Raw genomic sequence first — 24845 nt, 5'->3', positions numbered from 1 at the left:
AATCCCTGCAGGTCCTGGTTCCCTAGGAGCAGAGTAGACTCCCTTCTTCCGGCAGCTGCTGTTTCTCCGCCGGTACTTACTCGGCTACTGCCGAGAGAACTTTCCACCCGAGGGGAGGAAGATTTCGGGCCTCCACCCACTTCTGTCGTCACCAATCCTGCCACTTGTTCCTCCTCGATTGAGCTTGCCTCCAAAGACGCCATCCGTCAAAGGGTAGAGCCTGGGTCAATGATGGTTGCGACACTCCTCGGTGGTAAAGGAATTGTTGGAGCCCCGGGACTTAGACTGACCTCTCCCAAAAGCGGCGGTGCTTGCTCTCTACCAGCCGCTATCGCGGGACTCTCCGGGGTCACGAACTCTGCTTGCAGGTAGAATCCTGTCAGCGTCGTCTGAATCGACGAGGGTCTTACGGGGATCGAGGCGTCCTGTCTGACCCTGCCCTTTCGTTTGGTGTGCGGCATTGTTTCCACGCCGCTCCAGATCCAAAAAAGAAGGTTAGTAGACAGACGCTGCAGAACTCCTAGCTCTGACACCTCTCATACCACCGCCATCTTGGATCTCTGGCTGTAAGTTTTTAAATAAATAGGTTTTAAAGTTAGCAGGATATGTTTATCTGGCTAACTTTAGGTCCGCTCTTTAGGTCACCTAAAGTTATCCGGCTAACTTTCCCCAAGATTCATCATTCCACTATAATTATAGCGGAATGATGAGTTGGAAAAAAAAAAGGGGCAGGGGGGCGATAGTGTGCGGCCTGCACACTATCGCCCCCATAGTGCCCCTGCAAAAGGTATAGCTATTTCTGGTGCTACTGCCGGCAATAATGTGTTAAACATTGCCCAAAAGTTTTTAAACCCTGCCCTAAACCCTCCCCTCATTTTAATTTTATCGTTGCATTGCAGTTATCGCTATAACGGCCCATTGCGTTTTAGTAAATGACCCTGTTAGTGAGATAATGGCGCTCACCCCAGAATGCCCTTGGACTGCCCCTGATATAGCCAGATAACTTTTTAGGGGCAGTCAGAGCGAAAGGATTTTTAAATCCTAGCATTTATCCATCTAAGTGCTAAACTTAGGTCTTGATTGACTAAGCTTTTTTTCTCATAGACACAGAATGAAAGAAAAACCTGAGTGAATCAGGCCCTTAGCTAGACAAATGTGCTGAATATGGACAACTTAATGGTTACCTCCCCTCTCTGTGCTGACTGAAGATATTAAACCACCCTCTTAGTTTTCCTTCAGTGTAGCTGCCTTTAACACAATTCACAAATGAATTCTGCTTGACTGCTTTGAACATTATTTTGAGGTTTCCGCTTCCTTCCTGTTGGTTTCACTCTGATGTACCTAACAACTCTGTTTACTGTAGTGAGGCCCTTTTTCGGCGGTGTACCCCATTCCTTGTCTCTGGATACCTTATCCTAGACCATCTCATTTCCTCCTTCCATATTGGCTGTCATTCTGATGGTGCCACTTGTGTATCTCTTCATTCTTAGAACGACGCTGCATGTTTTAACTCATCAACCTGTTTTGAGTAACTGCACTTCCAACTTTTTCAGCTTCCTGTAGTTGTGTCAAGCTCCATATAGGAAAAGATGGGCTTAGTCCATTCTGGTTTTATCCTACTGTGTTTGTGGGTATTATAGTTCCGTTTTCTCTAAGCAGGACCACAAGTCCATAGATGCTGTAGAGTAAAACCAGGACTAGCTGAGTCTGTCTTTTATGACACAGAGTTTGTCGGCAACCCTGGCTATCCTACCTCTATCTTCCGTCTCCCTTTTTGGCTCCATCCTCATATCTTAGCATCAGATGAAGGGTAATGCCATCTTCAGTGTTTTGCTCTTCTACTCTTAACCCGTACCCAGTATTCTCCAAGGACAAACAGGATTGTAGTTCTCACACATGGGCGACATCAACTGGAGTCCAGCACAGAAAACTTTTGTCACAGACACACTAAGCATGCCACGATCCACGGGGGGTCCCTCTTCATTCTCTCTTTTTCCGCGAAGCTGAGGCCTTGCGGCTGTGTAGCTTGCGCTCTTTTCTGTGGAAAACTATCTCCCTTTTATCATCCCGAGTCCTGTCAGGTCCCTCTGTGTTTTTCGGAGTATTTTCTTGGGCACTGCAGTAAGTTTTCTCGTAGTTTGCTGTCTATTCCCAATAGTGCCACCTCTCGGTGGCTGCTGGGCACCGACCGCACACCGCATTCTTTTTCCCATGGTGTCACCTGGCTTCCGCTGTTGTCCCCAGTGCCCCTGGATCATGTCCATCATGGACCCCCATGAGGTATGTGTCTTGTGCCTGGGGACGTTACATGATGTCCATGGCTGCGATCTTGTACCCAGATGACTCCCCAAAGGGCATTGAGCACGCCTCGATAAAATGGAGAAATTGTTTGGTGCCAAGAAATTGGAACCGTCGACATCAGCATCAGGCACTTTGACGCCAAAGGGTAAGGAGATCTCAGTCTCAACCCGTTTGGTATTTCCTCCGCTACTGGTCCCCAGCTTGGAAATAGGTGCAGGGGACCGTCCAAGATCGGTGTCCTCGCGTTCCAGGTTGGGTTCCTTGCCATCTCCCTCGGCTCCGGGGAAGGAACAGGCCAAGCATCAGGAAAAACCCAGGAAACATTGCCACAAGTCCTCGTCGCAGGCTTTGGATGGTGGGAAGGCGTCAGCATTATCCTTGCTGACCCCAAAGACAATCCCGGACTGAGGATATCTTGCTTAGCAAAAACAGCCCGAAGGACCACTGTGATCCCCACCGATACCGGTGAAGGGTTCAGATTTCCCCTCACGATTCTGGGGTCGATCTGATTTTGCCATCTCCTCCTCCTCCTTCAGCTGTCCTATCCTTGGCGGCCTTTGAGGAGGATTTGGAGAGACGTGAGCGGCTGGCTGTTGGCCGGGCTCTGCAAGGCGTCAAGCCACCAGTATCACCAGGACTGCCACAGGAGCTGACTCCATCGGTGCTTGCGCCTTTGTTAAAGCGGCTGGTCTTGCTGCTTGGCGTCTTACAGACGTAGTGTGCCCTGATGACCTGAGCCCCTTCATTATCAAAGGGAGCATTGTTGCAGCTTCCACCGACTGTTATTTTGGTGAGTGACTCCTCTGATGAGGAAGGACTGTTGGGAGCGATGGCGCCATTGCCATGCAAGGCACCCCAACTGGTGCTAGCCCTCCTGGGGCCTTTGGAGTCTATGCCCTCGGAGCCAACGATTTTTCCCCCAGCACTCCTGTTGCCTATAGGACCTTTGGTGCCTACACCAGTATCTCCAGTGCCACCAAGACCATCAGGGTCGCGGCACAAAACCCTGCAGAGGGCTCTACCTAAAGCATCTGTGGGCACTCAGAGTGAGGATAATGCCCCTTATGATCCTTGGGAGGGGGAGTGGTCCTTTTCCTCTACTGAGGACGAGGACTTACCTTCTGAACCCTCTCCCCAGAGGAGGGGCGTAAATCCCCACCAGAGGATTTGACCTTTTCTGGGTTTGTAAAGGCCATGGCAGAATCAGTGCCTTTCCAGCTCTTAACAGAGCAGGATTCCAGGCATAAAATGTTGGAGGTCTTACAATTCGTTGATGCTCCTAAAGAAGTGGTGGCTGTGCTTGTGCACAACATATTCAAAGAGTTGGTTGTTTGGCTCTGGGAAAGCCCCATCTCCATCCCTCCAGTGAACCTGAAGACTGACTCTGTGTATCTGGTCCAACCCATCATAGGATTTGAAACCCCTCAACTTCCACACCAGTTGGTGGTGGTGGAAGCTGCCTTAAAAAAAACAAAACAAAAAAAACCAAAACCCTTCAGCAGTTATTGGCCAGCACCTCGGACCCTCAGTCCTCAGGCAAAAACCCATCCTGGCACTACACAAGACGCCCATTTGACTGGCTACAGAAGTATTAGCTGCCAGTGTCTAGAGCGAGACCCCAACAGGCACCAGCTAGGGCAAGACAGGTATGTGCCCCTCGATCACCCCCCACTCCACAACAGAGCCCTGCCACGGGGTTTTGACTGGAGGCGGGGGAGTTTGAGCCAGCGATCCCTACCCCAGAGCATCGACCCTCCAGTGGGGGGGGGCCACCTACAATTTTTGCTGACCAATAGTTTGTCACCTCGGTCCAATGGGTCCTATCCATCATTTGGCGGGGATACAGATTGCGTTTCCAACGGACTCCTCCACTGTCTTCTCCATGCCCCCGGTGGAGATCTACAGAGAATCTGCAAATATTTCGGTTAGAGCCTCTTAATGACTCGAGCAGTTGAACCAGTGCCGCCAAGTCAGCAGGACGATGGGTTCTACTCCAGATATTTCCTGATTCCCAAGAAAACCGGTGGCCTTCGCCCCATACTAGATCTAATGGTGCTGAACCGCTTTCTCGTCAGAGAAAAATTCAAAATGGTCTTGTTGGGAACTCTAATCCCTCTCCTCAGGATGGGAGATTGGTTCTGCTCCCTCGATCTCAAAGACGTGAATGCCCATATTCCCATTTCTCCCGGGGATTGAAAGTACCTCCACTTCCTGGTAGGAGGGGAGCACTACCAGTATCTGATCCTGCCTTTCGACGTCGCATCGGCACCCTGAGTTTTCACAAAATGCCTGGTGGTGGTGGGGGCTTATCTCAGGAGGAGAGTGCATGTCTTCCCCTACCTCGATGATTAGCTTATTAAGAGTGACTCCAGACAGGGAACATTGCATTTTCTGCACTTCACCATACATGCTCTGGAGGACCTGGGGTTCCTGATCAACTACCCAGTCCCAACTTCTTCCGTCACTGCAGTTGGACTTCATTGGGGCCAGTTTCGATACGGTCCAGACAAAAGCCTTCCTGCCCCAGGACCAAGCGTTGAGCCTGGTTTCCCTGGTGGGGGTGATCTCCCGCTGCTATCGTGTCTTGGAGCAACAGATCCTCTGTCTTTTGGGGCATATGGCAGTTACGGTCTATATCATGCCCTTCACTCGGCTACACAGGCGCAGTGGACATTGCGCTCTCAGTGGTACCAGGCCACCCAGGATCTTCGAGCTCGCATCTTGGTCACCACACCACTTTGGCAATTCCAGTGTGATGGGGAGACCCTGCCCAACCTGGAGAGGGGGATGCCTTTCCAGGTTGCTCAGCCTCAAATTGCTCTCACCACAGATGCTTCTTAAACAGGTTGGGGGGCCCTGTTGTGGAATTCAGCACCCAGGGCCACTAGTCCTTGCAGGAGCAACATCTCCAGATCAATTTCCTGGAGCTCCGGGCAGTCCGGAATGCCCTAAGGGCATTCCAGGACCACTTGGCCAACAAGGTGGTTCTGGTTCAAACTGACAATCAAGTGGCGATGTGGTTCTTGATCAAGCAGGTGGGAAGCTAGGAAGTAGTACAGATCTGGTCCTGGGCTCTCTTGCAGGGTATTTTTCTCCGAGCCGTGTACCTCCCAGAGACGGACAACATCCTGGCGGATTCATTGAGTTGGACCTTCTGGCCCCATGAATGGTCCCTGAAACAGGTTGCGGCAAACTGCATCTTCCGCCTGTGGGGAACCCCAGACATATATCTCTTCGCTTCTCCAGACAAAAATAAAGTGGATTGGTTCTGCTTCCTGGTCAAGGCAGGCGGGAGGTTTGGGTCAGATGCCTTCTTGATTCACTGGGCACTGGCCATCTCTACGCTTATCCTTCGCTGCCGCTAGTCTCGAAGATGCTCCAAAAACTCCAACATGACCAAGGCACCATGATCTTGATTGTGGCCTTTTGGCCACGTCAGATCTGGTTCCTACTCCTACAGGATATGGCCCTCATGTCCTTCAATCTGTTCCAGACCTGATCATGCAGGATCAGGGCAGGCTACACCACCCCAACCTCCAAGCCTTGTCTCTCTCAGCGTGGATGCTGACCAGGTGACCCTACAAACCCTGGGTCTTTCAGACGGCATATCTCGACTGCTGGTGGAGTCCAGGTAGCCTTCCACGAGGAACTCTTTCAACCTCAAGTGGAAACGATTCTCGATTTGGTGTGAGGGGAATGGATTGTACCTGTTCTCATGCTCTACACCAAGACATTTGGGACTACCTGTTGCACCTGTCTGAGGATGGCTTGAAGACCACCTCCATGAGAGTTTACCTTAGTGCCATAGGGGCATATCATTAGGGGACAGATGGCATGTCCATCTCCACCCATCTGGTTGTGGGGCATTTTATGCGAGGTTTACTGCAGCTTAAATCTCCAATATGACCCCCAGCGGTCTCCTGGGACCTCAGCGTGGTCTTGACTCATCTCATGAGAGCAACATTTGAGCCCCTGAAATCTCTTGACCTGAAATACCTATCCTGGAAGGTCAATTCCCTGGTAGCAGTCACCTCAGCATGCAGGGTCACCTAACTTATGTGAAATTTTTCCATGATAAGGTAGTTTTGCATATGCATCCGAAGTTCGTTCCGGAGGTGGTCACGGATGTTCCATCTCAATCAATCCATTGTCCTATCCACAGTTTTTCCAAGACTACACTCCCACCAGGGCAAGCGTGTCCTGCACGCTCTCTAGACTGTAAAAGGGCCCTGATCTTTTACCTGGATCGGATGGCGTCTCGCCGTCAGTCCATGCAACCTTTTGTCTCCTTTGACAAGAATAGGTTGGGAGTTGCAGTATCCAAGCAGACCTTGTCCAACTGGCTAGCGGACTGTATTGCTTTCTGCTATGTACAAGCAGGACTTCAACTGGAGGGCCATATCAAAGCTCATTCGGTTCGAGCCATGTCTGCTTCGGTAGCTCAATTGCGTGCGGTACCTGTACACGAGATCTGCAGGGCGGCAATTTGGAGTTCTCTCCACACCTTCGCCTCCCATTGCTATTTGGGTAAAGATGGGCAACATGACAGTTGTTTCAGTCAGTCGGTACGCCGAATCTTTTTCAGCCATAAAACCCAAATCTTCTTACCTTAGGCCCTGGTTCGGGTGCAGGCTTTCTCCCAGTGGTATAGCAGCACTAGTTATGCACGTTTGCACCTGTTGAATGCCGCGCCTTAGGTCTGGGAGCAGCCTGTAGCTACACATTCAACCATGTGTGAGGACTACCATCCTGCTTGTCCTTGAAGAAAGCAGAGTTGCTTATCTGTAACAGGTGTTCTCCAAGGTCAGCAGGATGTTGGTCCTGTTGAAACCCGCCCACTGCTCGTGGAGTTGGGTTTCTTTAGGTTTGTTTTATTTTTTGCGAATTCTATGATATAAGACTGGAGAGGAACCCCGCATGGACACGTGGATAGTGGCATGCTGGGCATGCTCAGTTGGTCTGTCAAAGTTTCTATAAACTTTTTGACAAAAGTTTCCCATGCCAGGCTCCATCTGATGATGTCACCCACGTGTGAGGACTAATTTCCTGCTGTCCTTGGATATCACCTGTTACAGGTAAGCAACTCTGCTTTACCCCTGACCACTGCCTTACTCTACTCAGCTTTTACTGTAAAACGTGTTTGAGTAATATCAATTGTGAGACTGATGTATTTGTTTTATGTATTGTGCATCACCTTGATAGTATTTTGAAAGGCAGCATATCAAACTAATATTTCAATGTTCTATTGCATTTTACTTTCTGCTGTATTGATAATCTGTTCATTTGAGTGACTTTTTGAAAGTGCTTTGTATTTGCATTGCATTCAAAATATGGGAAATCAAAAACATTTGTTTCATGGATGGGTTTGGGCTAAATGGTAATATGACAACATATGTTGGCAGAATATCATGTCCATAACACTGGCTGTTGTTAGGCTGAGCAGAAGACAGTGTTTGTATCTCCAATTATGGCTGTGATATTTGTGTAAGTGGACTTTTCTGTAGTAATTTAATGTTAGAGTCGTATTGTGTATTGCTACTCAATTACTTTCCTTGTTTATTTATAGGCATTAATGATTTTTGGGCTTTGTTTACTAAGCTGTGTTAACATGTTGCTCTGAGTGCCATTGTAGCGAGTAAATTATCTGCAGAATTCATTAAATTGAGTGCTGCAACTTCATGAATCATTCATTTCCCTGGGCTGCGAGCATGTGTTGCTGCAGCCAACAAAGTGTGTGATTGTGGCTAGGTACAATGCTTGATCCACAGCCCTTGGCTGCAAACTTAAAGGCATTACAAGGCCCTGTAGCATTCCCCCTGCCAAAGTTTCTTGGTGACCTTTGAGGCGAACTGGCTTCCCACCCACTCACCTAGCTTGAATATATTTCAAAGGGCGCCCTGTGATTAAGCCTCAACATCCTCATTCAAAATAGCTCAGAGTGCCCGTACAGACTGCCCCCTCCCGCCAGCTCCATCTTGGCCCATAATTAGATTGTTTGTGATTTGTGTTTGTTTTACATTGCCATATAATGCTGAGCATTTCTGAAAAGAGCAGATAAATAACCAAATAAATAAATAAAGGAGACAAGTGATCCCCACTTGCTACTGCCCCACCGACACCGTCTTTGAAAATAGTGCCAGCTGACCCTTGGCTTTTGTTTGCCCCACACACACGGGGGGAAAAAAGGCCTGCAATCAGCCAATGCCATTTTGGAGTGCACCGCCAGTGTGGTGGGTGTGAGTGGACATCGCTTCTGTCCCCTTATGGGATAACGTGAGGTGGTCTGGGAAGGCTACCAGACATATTTAGCATGGGGAAGTCTACAGGACTGTTTAAGATCACAGCTAGGAACACAGCCAGGCATCTTTAACTTTCCTGGAGAAGCGCAACACACAGTGTTTTTGCAGCTTGCACTATTTGGCACGACATTGAGCTGCTTTGCACGTATTTGTATGCGACAGCTCATTATTGTGCCTGGTTTGCATGTGGGGAAATATGTGAAGGTTTGCAATAATTGCATATTGTGCACATTATTTCAAAATAGCAATGACAAGTTGTTTTTTTTTTTTTAACTGCCTGTTAAATCTTTAAATTGCCATTTAATGCATTTGCACATGTTATCGCTGCTTAACTGGCTCTTTTGTGTGTGTGTGTGTGTGTGTGTGTTCTGTTCTGGAGAGCATTAGATTAAAATCACAAGTTTGGACTCACTGCTTCCCTTTGACATTTTCAGGAAAAGTGTTACAGATGGAAGATGACCTGGTGATCTCATTCCAGCTGTTGCTTTGTGTCTTTGAGTACTTTATCAAACTGTCACCCCCTGCTGTGCTCAAGGAACCCTACAGTAAGGATTGCGTTCTATACTTCTCATTGAAAGGTCAAAAAGTCCTGAAATCTTAAAAGGGTTAAAAATAGCAGGGCACTAAATAGAATGGAGCATGACTTCATTGCAGGCTTCGCGGTGTTTTTTCCCCCTGGGTGGAGTCCACACGGTTTCTTGTACTCTTCGCTTTCATCTGAACTTATGTTGTGTTATACTTTCTCAAACAAAAGTTTGACTCAAAACACTGCTGTCAATCCTCTCACCTCCAAGTTAGCGGAAAAACCTGGTTATGTATAAAACAGCAAGCTCATTGAAATCATTTCTCAACAGAGTATCAACATTATATCACACGTGTAGCAGAGTATTTGAATCTTTATAAAATAAAAAGAAAGGAGAAATAACTGGGGAAAATGCCAGCTTATTTGAAACAGGACACTTTTCAGGCTGTGGTAACTTTTCTTGGACCAGCCTAAGCATTATCCAAAGAGGAAGTCTTTCACAAGCTTTTGTGGTGAAGTGACTTGTGTGGTCTCAAGGAATCGTGTTCGGCTTTCTCTTTAGATACTTTTGAAGCTGGACCAGTAAAAGTAATCAACACAGCCGGCAAAGAGTCCTCTTCTTTCCAGGAGCATTAGGACTTCTAGAATGGCTCATTCTAAAGACTGTATTGTTCTTGACAAGTTTATAGGTTAAACAAAACTAACATTTTTATATCTTGCTTTCCAAGGGAATGGATGTTTCTGTGATCACCCTGTCTGTGTCTATTCCCCACTAATAACATTCACCAAATCTTTGGGGTGTTGGGTGGAGTTGGGGGGGTGGGGCAAGAGGAGTCAGACAATGGGTGTTGTTTTCTGGATGCACATATTCTGCATGCACATCCACATCTCCTTTTGTTTTGCATACAATCCCCATCAGATTTTAAGGACACGTTAGGGGGACTGAGAATCATGAGAAGGGTATTTTGGGGAAGGAATGCATGCATTCCATGAGTATGTGCATGCATTTCTGCCATTTAATAACATTTTGGTTTCTCATCAAATCGACATCAGATTTTCAGGAGAATGGGGTGGGTGTAAACAAAGTAACCAAGAGTATTTATTCTCCTAGGGCAAGCAGGATGGTATTCCTCACACATGGGTGACGACATTAGATGGAGCCTGGCAAGGAAAACTTCTGTCAAAGTTTCTAGAACTTTGACTGGTATACTGAGCATGCTCAGCAAGCCCTAATCCACGTGTCCATGCGGGGTCCCTCCTAAGTCTCGCTTTATTTTCTTGAAGCTGTCATCGCGCGGTCTTGGAGCTTGAGCTCTCTTTCTTTGAAAACTTTGAGTTTTTGATCATTTTGAGACTTTTCCCATGCCAGGTCCCTCTACAGTTTCTGCTGCCTTCAGTCAGTCTAGTGGCACGCGAAGTTCCTTTTGTGCGGTCAGTTCCCAATAGTGGTGTCCTTTGGGGCCCGCTGGCTATTGACTGTTTGCCAGCCTTGTTATTTTGTTGCGTATGGCATTTTCGGGTTTTCGTCTGTGCTCCCAGTGTCCTTGGATGATGTCCGTTACGGATCCACACGATGTGTGCATCCTTTGCCTGGGGGCGTCCCATGATGTTCGGGGGTGCCATCTGTGTGACCAGATGACTTCCAAGGGCCGGCATGCCCGCTGGGCAAAATGGAGAAGATTTTCGGGCCCAAGCAGTCCAAATCCTCTACATCGGTGTCTGTGTCCTCGACTCCAAAGGATTATGGGAATCGATGGGCGCCGATCCCTTGCCTTCCGGCCCAGTACCGGTCACTCAGGAGGAGAGGGGGACTGGGGATCGGGCTGCTTCGGTCTCCTCGAGGTTCAGGATGTCTGGATCTTCACCTGTCCATCTCGGTGTCGGGGAAAGACCAGGCCGAGCACTATGGGAAATTGAGGAAACATCGACATCAGTCGCCATTGGCGCATGGAACTGGGCTTGGACTGGCACTAGTTCTTACCATGATGCCCCCGAAGCACCTCCAAGGTTGAGGAGGTTATACCCTCCATCGATACCGGGGCTCCCAGGCAGTCCCCACCAATTCAGGTGTTGGGTGTAGACTTCCCTCGAGGCTCTGAGGAGGATCGCACCGCGCCTCCTCCCGCCCAGCCGGTCCTGGCATCGGCGACCTTCAAGGAGGAGCTGGAGCGCCAGGTACAATTGACAGTGGATTGAGTCCTGTGGGGAACTAAGCTGGTGGCTCTGCCGTTGCCCATGAATGTGGCCTCCTTGCTGAAGCTGCTGTTGGAGTGCCTTGATATCCTCCTCGGCATCCTCCTGACTCAGCTGGCTCCAATGCCCCCAGGGTTCATCGATGCAACGGAGGACACCATGGCTTCCTCAGCCCGATGCTGTCCTGGTTCATGGCTCCTCAAATGAGGAAGGCCCTTCGAGGCCGGCGGTGCTGCTGCGCCTTCCCGCTCCTCAGTCAGCCCTACCGAGTTTGCCTGCGGGGCTGTTGGTGCCCATGATGCCTCAACCTCGGGGCGGACCTGGGCCTTTGTCCCCAGCTCATTTCAGTGAGGACAATGCCCCTTATGACCCCTGGGGCGGTGAAACCTCCGATTCCTCCTTGGAGGATTCTGAGGGCCTTCCTTTGGACCCGCCTCCCCTGGAGGAACGGCTGAGGTACCCATCCGAGGACCTAACCTTTGCTACTTTTGTGTGGGCCATGGCAGAAGCCATTCCATTCCAGTTGCTGACAGAAGAGGACGCCCGGTACAAGATGCTAGAGGTCCTCCAGTTTGTGGATACCCCGAAGGAAGTGGTCTCAAACCATGACATTTTCAAGAAGCTGCTTCTCAGCATTTGAGCACCCCCTCATGGTTCTGCCTATAAATAGGAAGGCAGACGGGGTATACCTGGTCCAGCCTGCTACCGGTTTTGAAAAGCGTCAGCTCCCCCACCTATCAGTCTATGTTGAGTCTGTGCTGAAGAAGGCCAAGCGCTCCTGGACCCATTGCTTGGCTCCCCTGTGGAGAGAACACAGGGTACCATGCTGATAGCCCGCATAGCTTCCTACCGGCTCTATATGACGCAGTATTCCCACAACCTTTGGAAGCAGGTTCAGGAGGTGGCCGACCATCTGCCTCAGCAACAGCAGGATGCTTTACTGGTGGTTATGTGTCAGGGCCTCGAATGCGGGAAGCATGAGGTATGCTCCACGTGCAATGTCTTTGAAACGGCAGCAAGAGATCTGGCAGCTGGTTTTGGCACCCACCGAATGGCTTTGCTTGGGCCTCTGACCTCGGCTGGAGGTTCAAGAGAGGCTCGCCGACTTGCCATGCACTGGCGAGAAACATTTGGCGATAAGGGATGCGGGGTGCAGTGGGTCAGTTGTGAGACCAACATGAGACCCTCCAGCATCTTTCCACCAGAACCTCTGATCTGCCATCTTCGGCCAGGAGGTCAATGTGGCAAGGGTTGCACCTATCTTTCTATCAGCGGAAATATTACCCGCCTGCATTTCTCTCCTACCCACAGAGAGTGAGCTGTTGGGGCTGTTCCGGGCAGCAGAGAGCACCCAAGCCACAGCCAGCTCCCCGGCCAAGCCCCGCTATGGGGTTTTGACTGGTGGGGAGGGAGCAGGAGCCAGCCACCCATCCCTGTGCCATGGGACCCCGTGTCGGAGGTTGGCTATGATTCTTTGTGGATTGGTGGCCAGTGATCATCTTCAACAAGTGGATTCTGTCCATAGTGTGGCAGGGGGTTACTGGGTGAATCTCCTACGAGCCCTTTTTGGGGACCATCAGTGTGTCAAGAGACCCTTTTAGAAGAGCTCTCTGCTCTCATAACAGCCAGGGCGGTCAAGCTTGTTCCCTCAGGACATGTGGGACAGGGGTTCTAATCCTGGTATTTTCTGATTCAAAAGAAAACTGGGGGACTTCGTCCTATCCTAGATCTCAGGGCTTTGAACAGGCTTCTAAAAAAGAAAGGTTCAAGATTAGTCTCTCTGGGCACCCTGATTCCTCTCTTACAAAAAGGAGACTGGCTATGCTTCCTCGATTTAAAAGACTCTTATACTCACATTGAGATCTTCCGGAGTCACAATAAATATCTCTGGTTTGTGGTGGGCCATTGCCATTTTCAGTACAGGGTGTTTCCGTTCGACCTGGCCTCTGCACCCCCGGTCTTCACCAAGTGTCTAGCCGTGGTGGGGGCACACCTTCGCAGGTTGGGCGTGCAGGTTTTCCCTTATCTGGATGACTGCTAGTCAAAATTGCTACCCAGCTGGGGGCAACGCAGTTCCTGAGCCAGACAGTCTGGTTGTTGAGTCTTTGGGGTTCGTTAGCAACTACCTGAGGTCTGACTTGAGTCCGATGCAGCTAGAGCTCATCGGAGCCTTTCTGGACACGACACAGGCAAAGGTCTTTCTACCCCATAACAGGGCGCTTCTCTGGCGTCCCTGGCGGGGGTGGTGCAGCAGAGCTAGTGAGTCTCCGCCAGGCAGATGTTGAGGCTGCTGGGGCACATGGCTGCTACTGTCCATGTCACTCCCCTTGCACGCTCGCATATGCACAGACCCCAGTGGATTCTGAGGTCTTACTGGCATCAGGCCACTCAGAGCCTCAGGGTTTGAATCCAGGTTACGCGGTCTTTCAGGGACTCTCTGTCCTAGTGGGGGTTCCTCTCCAACTTGGAGCGCAGGGTTTCGTTTGTCTCCCCCTGGGCAGGTTGTGCTCACCACAGATGCCTCTCATCTGCAGTGGGGAGCCCCTGTGGAGGGGCTCCACGCTCAAGACCTGTGGTCCTCCTAGGAAGCTCAATGCCAGATCAATTTCCCGGAGCTCTGAGCAATCAGGTACACCCTCTAGGCTTTCAGGGATCGATTGGGCAGCAAGATGGTCCTGATCCAGACTGACAAACAGGTTGCGATATGGTATATCAACAAGCAGGGGGGCCCGAGATAATTTCTCTTGTGCCAGGAGGCGGTTCAGATCTGGTCCTGGGCCTTGTCCCAAGGCATGCTGCTCTGAGTCATGTACTTGGCCAGAATGAACAGTGTAATAGTGGACCGGCTCAGTTGAGCGTTCCAGCCCCATAAGTGGTCCTTCAACCAGTTGGTGATGAACTGGATCTTCCGTCTTTGGGGCACCCCAGACATGGATCTGTTTGCATCCCCCTGCAACAGCAAAGTAGCGCAGTTCTGTTCTCTGTATGGAGCAGACAATGCCCCAGCCTCGGATGCCTTTGCCCGCAGCTGGAGCCAGGGCCTGCTGAATGCATATCCTCTGATCCTGCTAGTGACAGACTCTCTTGAAGCTTTGCTAGGACCGGGGGACCATGATCCTGGTGGCCCCACATTGGCCAAAGCAGGTCTGGTTCTCACTCCTGCGGGATTTCTCCCTCCAGGAGCCAATCAACCTGGAAACTTCCCTGGATCTTATCACGCAGGATCAGGGCAAGCTGCGGCATCCCAACCTCCAGGCCCTTTCTCTCATGGCCTGGATGTTGAGAGACTGATTCTGCAGCCCCTTGACCACTCGGATGCTGTCTCTTGGGTTCTGGTGGCTTCCAGAAAGCCTTCTACTAGGAAGTCTTATGGTCTAACGTGGAAGAGGTTTTGTGTGGTGTGAGCAACGTGGACTAGATCCTTTTTCTTGCTCCATTCACAAGCTGCTTGATTACCTCTTGTATCTCTTGGAAGCTGGGTTAAAAACTAACTCTGTTAGGGTGCACTTGAGCGCAATCGGAGCTTACCATCAGGGTGTGGATGGCTCGACAATATCCGTGCAACCTTTGGTGAGTCACTTCATGCATGGCCTGCTTCAGTTAAAACCTCCCCTGAAGCCTCCCGCTGTGTCCCTGGACCTCAACGTGGTGTTGGCACAGGTGATGAAGGTTCCTTTCTTACTGCTGAGCTCCTGTGACTTGAAACTCCTGACCTGGAAGGTCATATTTTTGGTGGTGGTCACTTCAGCGCACAGAGGCAGCGAGTTTCAGGCGCTGGTGATATACACAAAGTTTTTTCATGACCAGGTGGTTCTCCGGACGCATCCTAAGTTCCTCCCCAAGGCGGTGACAGAGTTCCATCTTAACCAGTCTGTGGTCCTGCTGATCATTTTTCCCAAGTCTAACTAGCACCAAGATGAGCAAGCCCTGCACAGTCTGGATTGCAAGGGGGCTTTAAACTTCTATCTGGACCAGACAGAAAGTCATAGGCAATCCACGCAACTCTTAGTCTCTTTTGACAAAAATAGATTGGGAGTTGCTGTTGGTAAGCGGACACTGTCCAATTGCTTCGCGGACTGCATCTTGTTCTATTATGCGCAGGCGGGGCTGCATCTTGGGGTTTATGTCGAGGCTCATTCCATCTGAGCCATGGCGACTTTGGTGGCATACTTAAGGCTGTGCCTGTGGAGGAGATCTGCAGGGCTGCGATGTGGAATTCCCTTCACACGTTTGCCTCTCACTGTTGTCTGGATAAGAATGGCCAATGTGACAGATTTGGCCAGTTCGTCCTCAGGAATCTTTCTGCTCTAAACCCAACTCTTCCTGCCTATGGCCCTTTTTTCAGGTTCAGGCTATCTCCCTATGTCACTAACAGCACCACTGTTGTGCACATTGGCACGTGTTAGGTATCTGTTTGGTCTTTTTCATTTTCGGGGAGCCTGTAGCTAGGGATTTACCCATGTGTGAGGACTATCATCCTGCTTGTCCTAGGAGAAAGCAGAGTTGCTTACCTGTAACAAGTATTCTCCTAGGACAGCAGAATGTTAGTTCTCATGAAACCCACCCACCACCCTGCAGAGTTGGGTTTCTCCTATGTTATTTTATTTTTTTGTAATTCTATGTTACGAGACTGAAGAGGGACTCTGCATGGACATGTGGATTAGGGCATGCTCAGTGTGTCAGTCAAAGTTCTAGAAACTTTGACAGAAGTTTTCCGTGTTGGTCTCTATCTGATGATGTCACTCATGTGTGAGGACTAACATCCTGCTATCCTAGAAAAACACCTGTTACAGGTAAGCAACTCTGCTTTTCTGGATTTACATAGGCGCTTGCACCTGAGTACACAAATTCTAGATTATATTGTGTGGAACTTTGGGTTTTATTTGGCATGTCAGTTTCCTCCTGCTTTTTTAGGCTTCCAGTTAAATTAGAACCAGCCTCTATTGGGGCTACAATGCTATAGGCCAGGGGTGGCCAACTCAACTCCTTAAGAGCCACAAACGGGCCTGGTTTTCAGGATATCCACAGTGAATATGCATGCGAGAGAGTTGAATGCAATGGAAGTAGTGTATTCAAGTCTATCTTAAGCATATTGATTGTGGATGTCCTGAAAACCAGGCCTGTTTGTGGCTCTTGAGAACCAGAATTGGCCAGCCTTACCATAAGCCTTCATTCAAGGGGAACACTATAGTCAAAAGCTTTCTGGGATCTTTGGCCGGTAAAAACGCTATTCAAATAGTCAATGCACTCAAAGAAGAAGGCAAGGACTTTGAAGTTGATATTATCATCCATCTGGGAACCAATGACCTTGCTAGAAACAGCATCCAAGTGGTACAGAGAGACTTCCAGTCTCTGGTAAAACAGATTGGTCACATGGCAAAGACTATTGCCTTTTCAGAAGTCTTACCTGTTCATGGAAAGAGGAAATAGAGACTAAGCAATATACATAAATTCAATACATGGCTCAAAATTTGGTGCAAGGAACAAAGTTTTGGATATATTGGAGGCTAAGGCAATTTGTGGAATAGAATAGGTCTCTATGTCCAAGATGGCCTACATCTGTCTGTGGCATGAAAAAGGATACTAAGGGATAAATTCAAATCCTATGCCATAAGTCATTTAAACTAAATGGGTGTGGCAGGAGGAGAATGGAGCATCACCCCGAACAACAAAAACAAATACAATAACAAAGAAGGATGAAGGGGATAACAAAGGTCAGCTGAATAAGGCAAAAACCAAGCCTAAGAAAAGCACTAATCAGATCAATCAAAACTGGAGTACTATGAGCACTAATGCTCACAGTCTGGGCAATAAAATCCCAGACATGCAAGCCTTAATGGTGGAGGCGGACTTGGAAGTTGTCGCTATTACGGAGACATGGTTCACGGAATCTCATGATTGGGATACGGCCATACCGGGTTATAACTTAAGGAAGGACAGAGAGGACAGCAAGGGGGAGGAGTAGCTCTTTATGTCAAAATCAACATCCAAGCAATTGAACTGCAAGAATTTGGGGGTAGAGAAAAGAAGCATTATGGGCTGTCCTAAAAAAAAAAAAAAAAAAAAAAAAAAAGCGGATGATGCATCCATTTTTACCAGAGTGGTTTACAGGTCTCTGACTCAAACAGAAGAACTAGACAGAGAGCTGATAGAAGACATACAAAAGGTGGGCAGGAAGGGAGATATATTGATTGTTGAAGATTTTAATCTGCCGGATGTGGATTGGAGAATCCCTTCTGTGGAATCTAACAGAAGTAGAGAGATAGTGGATGCTCTGCAAAGGGCTCTTTCAAATAAATGGTAATGGAACCCACAAGGGAGGGAGTTATACTCAACATAGTGCTCACTAATGGAGATAATGTCTCTAATGCCTGGGTGGGTGCCCACCTCAGCACCAGTGATCATTAAACAGGAAGACCCGTGTTTTGCAGTTCAAAAATGCAGACTTTGCCGAAATGGAAAAATTCCTGGAGGTGGAACTTGAAGACTGGGAAGAAAATGGGAGAGGTGGAACAGTGGGCCAAACTTAAAAGGAGCAATTACAAAAGCAACAAATCTATATGTTAGAAAAGTAAACAAAAGTAAGAGAAATAAGAAACCAATCTGGTTCACAAAGGAGGTAGCTGATAAAAGCAAAAGAAGCAGCTTTTAAGAAATATAAAGGATCCCAAAAAGTGGAACACAGGGAGGGTTATCTGGTGAAACTGAGGGAGACGAAAAAAGTAATCAAGAAAGCAAAAAGTCAGGCAGAGGAAAGGATTGCCAAGGAGGTAAAATGAGGTGACACAACTCCAATAATAGTACTCCAATAATCTATTGTAAAGCCTGCTATTATATCATTTTATATTGTGAACCGTTATTTATATTCATTGTAAAGCTATTTGCTATGTTATGTTACACTGTGAACCGAGGTGATGTTTTGCTACGTGCCCCGGTATATAAAAATTCTTTAAATAAATAAATAAATAACAACATTTTCAGATACATCAGAGATAGGAGAAAGGTCATAGTGGTATAGTGAAATTGAATGGTGATAAGGATCAATGGGTGGAGAGAGATGAAGAAATGGTAGAAATACTAAACAAATACTTCAGTTCAGTGTTCACAAAGGAAGACCCTGGAGAAGGACCGTCACTTAACATAACTGTAGAAGGAGGTGGAATAGACGAAGCTCCATTTATGGAAGAGAATGTATGGGAAGAGCTAGGAAAACTGAAAGTGGACAAAACTTGGGGCCTGATGAGGTTCATCCCAGAATACTGGGGGAGCTCAGAGATGTGCTGGCGGGTCCGCTGTGTGACCTGTTCAATAGATCCCTGGATAAGGGTGTGGTGCCTAGTGACTGCTACACAAGAGTGGGAGCAGAGAAGAGGCTGGAAACTACAGGCAGATTAGCATTACCTTGGTGGCGGGAAAATTAATGGAGACTCTGCTGAAGGAAAGGACAGTGAATTATCTACAGTCAGGAGGATTGCTGGACCCGAGACAGCATGGTTTCACCAAAGGAAGGTCCTGTCAGACAAATCTGATTGATTTCTTTGGGTGATTAGAGAGCTAGATTAGGGAAGAGTGCTAGATGTAATTTACTTGGATTTTAGTAAAGGTTTTGATACGGTCCCACATAGAAGACTCATCAACAAAATGAGAAGCTTGGGGGTGAGCTCCAAGGTGGTGGCATGAATTACAAACTGGTTGACTGATAGAAGACAAAGTGTAATGATAAATGGAGCCTACTTTGAAGAGAGAATGGTGTTAAATGGAGTGCCACAGGGATCGGTGTTGGGACCGGTTCTGTTTAACATCTTTGTGAGTGATTGTGGATGATACTAAGATCTGCAACAGAGTGGACACGCCAGAAGGAATAGAGAGAATGAGACGGGATTTAAGGAAGCTGGAAGAGTGGTCAAAGATATGGCAGCTGAAATTCAATGCCAAGAAGTGCAGAGTCATGCATCTGGAGTGTGGTAATCCGAAAGAACTATATGCGTTGGGGGGGTGAAGGACTGATGTGCACAGAACAGGAGAGAGACCTTGGTGTGATAGTGTCTAATGACCTGAAATCAACAAAGCAATGCGACAGGGTGAATGCTAAAGCCAGGGCTGGGCTGAATATAGAGAGGAATATCTAGTAAGTAAAGGGAAGTGATAATTCCCTTGTATAGGTCTTTGGTGAGGCCTCACCTGGAGTACTGTGTCCAGTTCTGGAGACCAACTCAAAAGGGACAGAGACAGGATGGAGGCAGTCCAGAGAAGGGCGACCAAAATGGTAGGTGGTCTCCATTGAATGCCTTATGAGGAGAAGTTGAAGAACCTGAATATATGTATACCCTGGAGGAGAGGAGGAGCAGGGGTGATATGATACAGACCTTCAGATACTTGAAAGGTTTTAATGATCCATGGTCAACAAACAGACCTTTTCCATAGGAAACAGTTTAGTAGAACTAGGGATCACGATTTGAAACTCCAGGGAGGAAGACTTAGAACCAATGTCAGAAAATATTTCTTCACGGAGAGGGTGGTGGATGCCTGGAATGACCTTCCAGAGGAAGTGATGAAGACTAAAACCATGAAGGACTTCAAAGGGGCATGAAATAAACACTGTGGATCACTAAAGGCTAGAGGATGGGAAAGAATGGAAAAAAAAGCATGGGGGTAGTGGGCCTGAGGGTAACCTGCACGGAGTGACAGTTGGTACCCTTAAACATAAATATGGAGTAACCTGCACGGAGCGGCATTTACTGCTGTGAGGAGCTTGCTGGGCAGACTGGATGGACCATTTGGTCTTTTTCTGCTGTCGTTACTATGTTACTATATTCATAACTATTCAGGGGCTTTCCCTGTTTTACCCTCTACCCCTTCCCATCTAGCTCAGCAATCACAGTCATTGGCCAGAAGCCTCTGGAACCTGGTATGCATACACCCCTAGTCTGGCTGTTGGGTGTTGCTGTTGCACAATGACTGGTACTGCTCCCTTCCCTAGGAACTCCAGGTCTCCCATACAGCAGCATGCAACACTGCCATAGGGCCAGCCTGACTATCAAAAGCCTCTTCTTTGGTCTGATTAAGCTTTTTAAAATATATTTTTGTTACCAGTAAAATTAAGCATGGAATGTTAAACATGATGCCATGATTTAAATAGGAACTCAACAAAATTAAGATGAAGGCAGCAGTCCAGCATCAAGAGGGGGTCTTTCCAGTCTTTTGCATTGAGTGTCACATGTATGATTTTTTACCCGCCGGTGAGAGATTGTATGTGTGCACTCAGTGCAAAGAGCTCCTAGCTGTCAGGGAACAAGTTCGATCTCTGGAGGCTAGAGTGTCAGACTTGGAGGAGCTGAGGCAGACAGAGGTACATTGATGAGACCTTCAGGGACATCATAGCCAAGTCCCAAATCCAGTCTGGCAGCCCCAGTGCTGCCTTGGATCAGAAAGGTCTCCCAGTTGGAAAAATCACCCTGGTGTAGCAGGAGAAGGTACAGAGAAGGGCAACCAAAATGATAAAGGGGATGAAATAGCTCCCCTATGAGGAAAGGCTGAAGAGGATAGGGCTGTTCAGCTTGGAGAAGAGACGGCTGAGGGGGGATATGATAGAGGTCTTTAAAATCATGAGAGGTCTTGAACGAGTAGATGTGAATCAGTTATTTACACTTTCGAATAATAGAAGCACTAGGGGGCATTCCATGAGTTAGCAAGTAGCACATTTAAGACTAATCAGAGAAAATTCTTTTTCACTCAATGCACAATTAAGCTCTGGAATTTGTTGCCAGAGGATGTGGTTAGTGCAGTTAGTGTAGCCGGGTTTGGATAAGTTCTTGGAGGAGAAGCCCATTAACTGCTAATAATTAAGTTGACTTAGAGAATGTCCTCTGCTATTACTGGCATCAGTAGCAAAGGATCTTCTTGGTGTTTGGAGACTTGCCTGGTTTGGCCTCTGTTGGAAACAGGCTGCTGGGCTTGATGGACCCTTGGTCTGACCCAGCATGGCAATTTCTTATGTTCTTATGGGATAGGTGCTACCAGCTATAGAGGGGCTTGATGAGATGACTTCTAATACTTTTCTGGTCTGCAAGGGGTTTATTTACCACACAGATGGCTGGAATGTTGATCCACTGCGTCCATCCTTCCCTACATATTGTAGTAATTATTCTATAACTGATTGGTTGTGCCCAGTATCATAATTGCTTTATAATTTGAAGCTGATTACTGTATGTAGTTTACAAAACTGATAATTGTGGTAAGTGGGCCATGAAACTACTGAGAATTGTTTGTTACTTCTTGGCCCAGAATTTTAGCCTGCCTGCCTGCTTGCCATTCTCTTAGATGTGCTGGCATACAGACAGTCCTATGCTTGGCTCCATAATCCATGAAATATCTTCAACCTCATTTTGAATACTAGAAAATATATGCCACCTTCTCTAGCAAACACTCATCACTGTGAAAAAAGAATGTTTCCTAGTATTCCCCTTCACTTGTCACCACCTCTTATTGAACTAGAAAACATTCTGCAGAGATGACGCTTGCCATGTACTCTCATTGCCTCCGGTATTGTTTTTTCAGGTGGCTGGGGGGTGATGGCAGGCATACATAGTGAGTGCATTTTTTCCTTGGCAAGTACACCCCCAGTCCTCATGCAATCCTTTCTCTTATGCCGGCTGGCTTGCACTCTCTCTAGTACCTGCCCTTCTCAACCCATCTGTACTTCCCTCTCCCCTGACTATTGTAATCTTTTCTGTCGTCCAGGACCTCAGCTGTGGCCAAAGAAGCCGCTTTCTGCTTTGGCATGGCCACTGTCTCTTATAGGGTCGTGACTAGGGCCGAAGAAATGGGTACCACACCTCCTAGGCCTTAGGGGCAGAAGACATCACTGCTGCTTCTCTAACAGAAATAATCTAGTTGGGTGAGGAAGCAATGGACTAGGAGGAATGCTACTGAATTGGTTCAGTTCTTATCTCCTAGATAGATCACAACAAATTTAAGATATATTCTGCATTGTCATCTTGGCATAATTTGCCTGCTGAGGTTCCTCAGAATTCTGACTTTTCAGCGGCCCTGTTTATTGGCCTCATTGAGCATTTCTTCCAAATGTTCCTGTTATGATATCGAGGTGTTTGGTGGATTTTCAGGGGCAACAGTGATGGTATCTCCCAAGGGGAGGAGCCCCGTAGGGAACTGTAGCACCAGGCTAGACTCAGATGCACAAACACAGAGAATCAGAGAATATATATTTTATTATACAGCTTGTCTGGTTCACCAGAGGTAGCAGTAGTGAGTGGATTAGATAGCAACAGTCTGTGATCCTCGGCGTGGGAGACCCGTCCCACAATGGTGGTGTAAGCTCCCGATGCAGATGTCCAGAAAGGCACTGTATGAGAGGCAGACTGGCAGGTGTTACAACACACACTCCCTTGTAGCTGAGTAGAAAGAGTTCCCAGTGAGCAGTAGAGAGAGGATAGGTATCAACAGTCTGTGATCCTCGGCAGAGGAGACCCATTTCACAATGGTGGTGTAGAGCCCGATGCAGATGGACAGCGAGAAGCTGTAGATGGACAGATTGGGAGAAGTAGTACTCACTCTCTGTAGCTGATAGGTAGGGTTCCAGCAGGTAGAAGAATTGGTAGCAGGCACCAGGATAGACACACAAGCCCTTGAGGAGCGAGTACCTGTATTTAGGATAGGCACCTGGAAATAAGCAAAGGGCCCCCGAGGAGCAGATACCCAGGTTAGTAGTACCCCGGAGGGTCAAAGTAGCTTCCAGCAGAGTAGAATCGGCAGAGCAGTTTCAGATTGGAGCGAATCCAATCTGTTTTTAACTCGGCGAGAGTCAGCAAATGGGCAACCTTTTGAAGAAGGAAACAGTGACGTCACTCGAGGGGGATGCCCCTGAGGTTCGCACCAACACTGCTACAAGATGTGAGGCGCGCGCGCCCTAGGAGGCCTCAGGTCAACATGGCGGGATGCCGCGCCAGAGCCGCTCCGGGGAAGCCGAAGGGTGCGGCAAGGAGACGCTATGGACACCATTCTCCCGAGGCTGGTGGAGAAGGCTGAAATAGAGGTGAGGCATGTTGGGTGAAGCCGTCTGAGACCAATGGACACAAGAGTTCCACAGACAATTTACAATTTTTTCCCCATTAAAGTTGTCTTTGGCAGACACACTTCACTTTGCTTCATCATGTTTATCTGCAGTTAGTAACTGTTTTTTTGTAAATGGTTATCTTTAAACATTGACAAGACAGAAGTATTATTCTGTTTGCTTTTTTGACTGCTGCAGCACACTGAGCCGACGATTTTAAAGTATTATCCACTATGATGCCTAGATCTTTTTCCTGGGTGGTAGTTCCTAATATGGAACCTGACATCGTGTAAGTACAGCAAGGGCTATTTTTTCCTACATGCAACACCTTGCACTTGTCCACATTAAATTTCATCTGCCATTTGGATGCCCAATTTTCCAGTCTCACAAGGTCTTCCTGCAATTGATCACAATCTGCTTGTGATTTAATTACTTTGAACAATTTTGTGTTATTTGCAAATTTGATTCTCACTCATCGTATTTCTTTCCAGATCATTTATAAATATATTGAAAAGTAAGGGTCCCAATACAGATCCCTGAGGCACTCCACTGGCCAATCCCTTAAACTGAGAAAATTGTCCATTTAATCCTACTCTCTGTTTCCTGTCTTTTAACCAGTTTGTAATCCACGAAAGGACATCTCCTATCCCATGACTTTTTAGTTTTCTTAGAAGCCTCTCATGAGGGACTTTGTCAAATGCCTTCTGAAAATCCAAATACACTACATCTACTGGTTCATCTTTATCCACAAGTTTATTAAACTCTTCAAAAAAAATGAAGCAGATTTGTTAGGCAAGACTTCCCTTGGGTAAATCCATGTTGACTGTGTTCCATTAAACCACCCTCCAGTCTTCAGGTACAATGGATGAATTTAATGATAGATTACAAATTTTTACTAATAGGTCTGAAATTTGATTTTTTAGTTCCTTCAGTACCCTAGAATGCATACCATCTGGTCCAGGTGATTTGCCACTCTCTAGTTTGTCAATCTGGCCTACTACATCTTCCAGATTCACAGTGATTTCGTTCAGTTCTTCTGACTCATCACTCCTGAAACCCATCTCAGGAACTAGTATCTCCCTAACATCCTCATTAGTAATCATGGAAGCAAAGAATTAATTTAGTCTTTCTGCAATGGCCTTATCTTCCCTAAGAGCCCCTTTAACCCCTTGGTCATCTAATGGTCCAACCGACTCCCTCACAGGTTTCTTGCTTCGGATATATTTTAAAAAGTTTTTATTATGAGTTTTTGCCTCTATGGCCAACTTCATTTCAAATTCTCTCTTCGCCTGTCTTATCAATGTTTTATACTTAACTTGCAATGCTTATGTTTTATCCTATTTTCTTCAGATGGATCCTTCTTCCAATTTTTGAAGGATGTTTTTTGGCTAAAATAGCCTTTCACCTCACCTTTTAACCATGATGGTAATCGTTTTGCCTTCCTTCCACCTTTCTTAAT

At 47.5% G+C, this 24845-nt stretch overlaps 1 protein-coding gene across 2 annotated transcripts in view; it reads left to right on the top strand.

The window, feature by feature from the left end:
• RB1 (RB transcriptional corepressor 1) overlaps window positions 1–24845 on the top strand; it is a 483267-nt gene that overhangs the window by 58691 nt on the left and 399731 nt on the right. Inside the window, exon 7 of one of the 2 annotated variants that reach the window (XM_029602867.1) lies at window positions 9035–9145. The exons of the other annotated variant lie outside the window; for it this stretch is intronic. Within the exon in view, the coding sequence (XP_029458727.1) occupies window positions 9035–9145 (111 nt within the window). The remainder of the gene's footprint in view (window positions 1–9034; window positions 9146–24845) is intronic. 2 annotated transcript variants of the gene reach the window in all.

The sequence above is a fragment of the Rhinatrema bivittatum genome, chromosome 5 (assembly GCF_901001135.1).
Source record: "Rhinatrema bivittatum chromosome 5, aRhiBiv1.1, whole genome shotgun sequence".
NCBI lineage: Eukaryota > Metazoa > Chordata > Amphibia > Gymnophiona > Rhinatrematidae > Rhinatrema > Rhinatrema bivittatum.
Note: the sequence above shows the minus strand (reverse complement) of the source record. Positions and strands in the feature narration are given on the sequence as shown.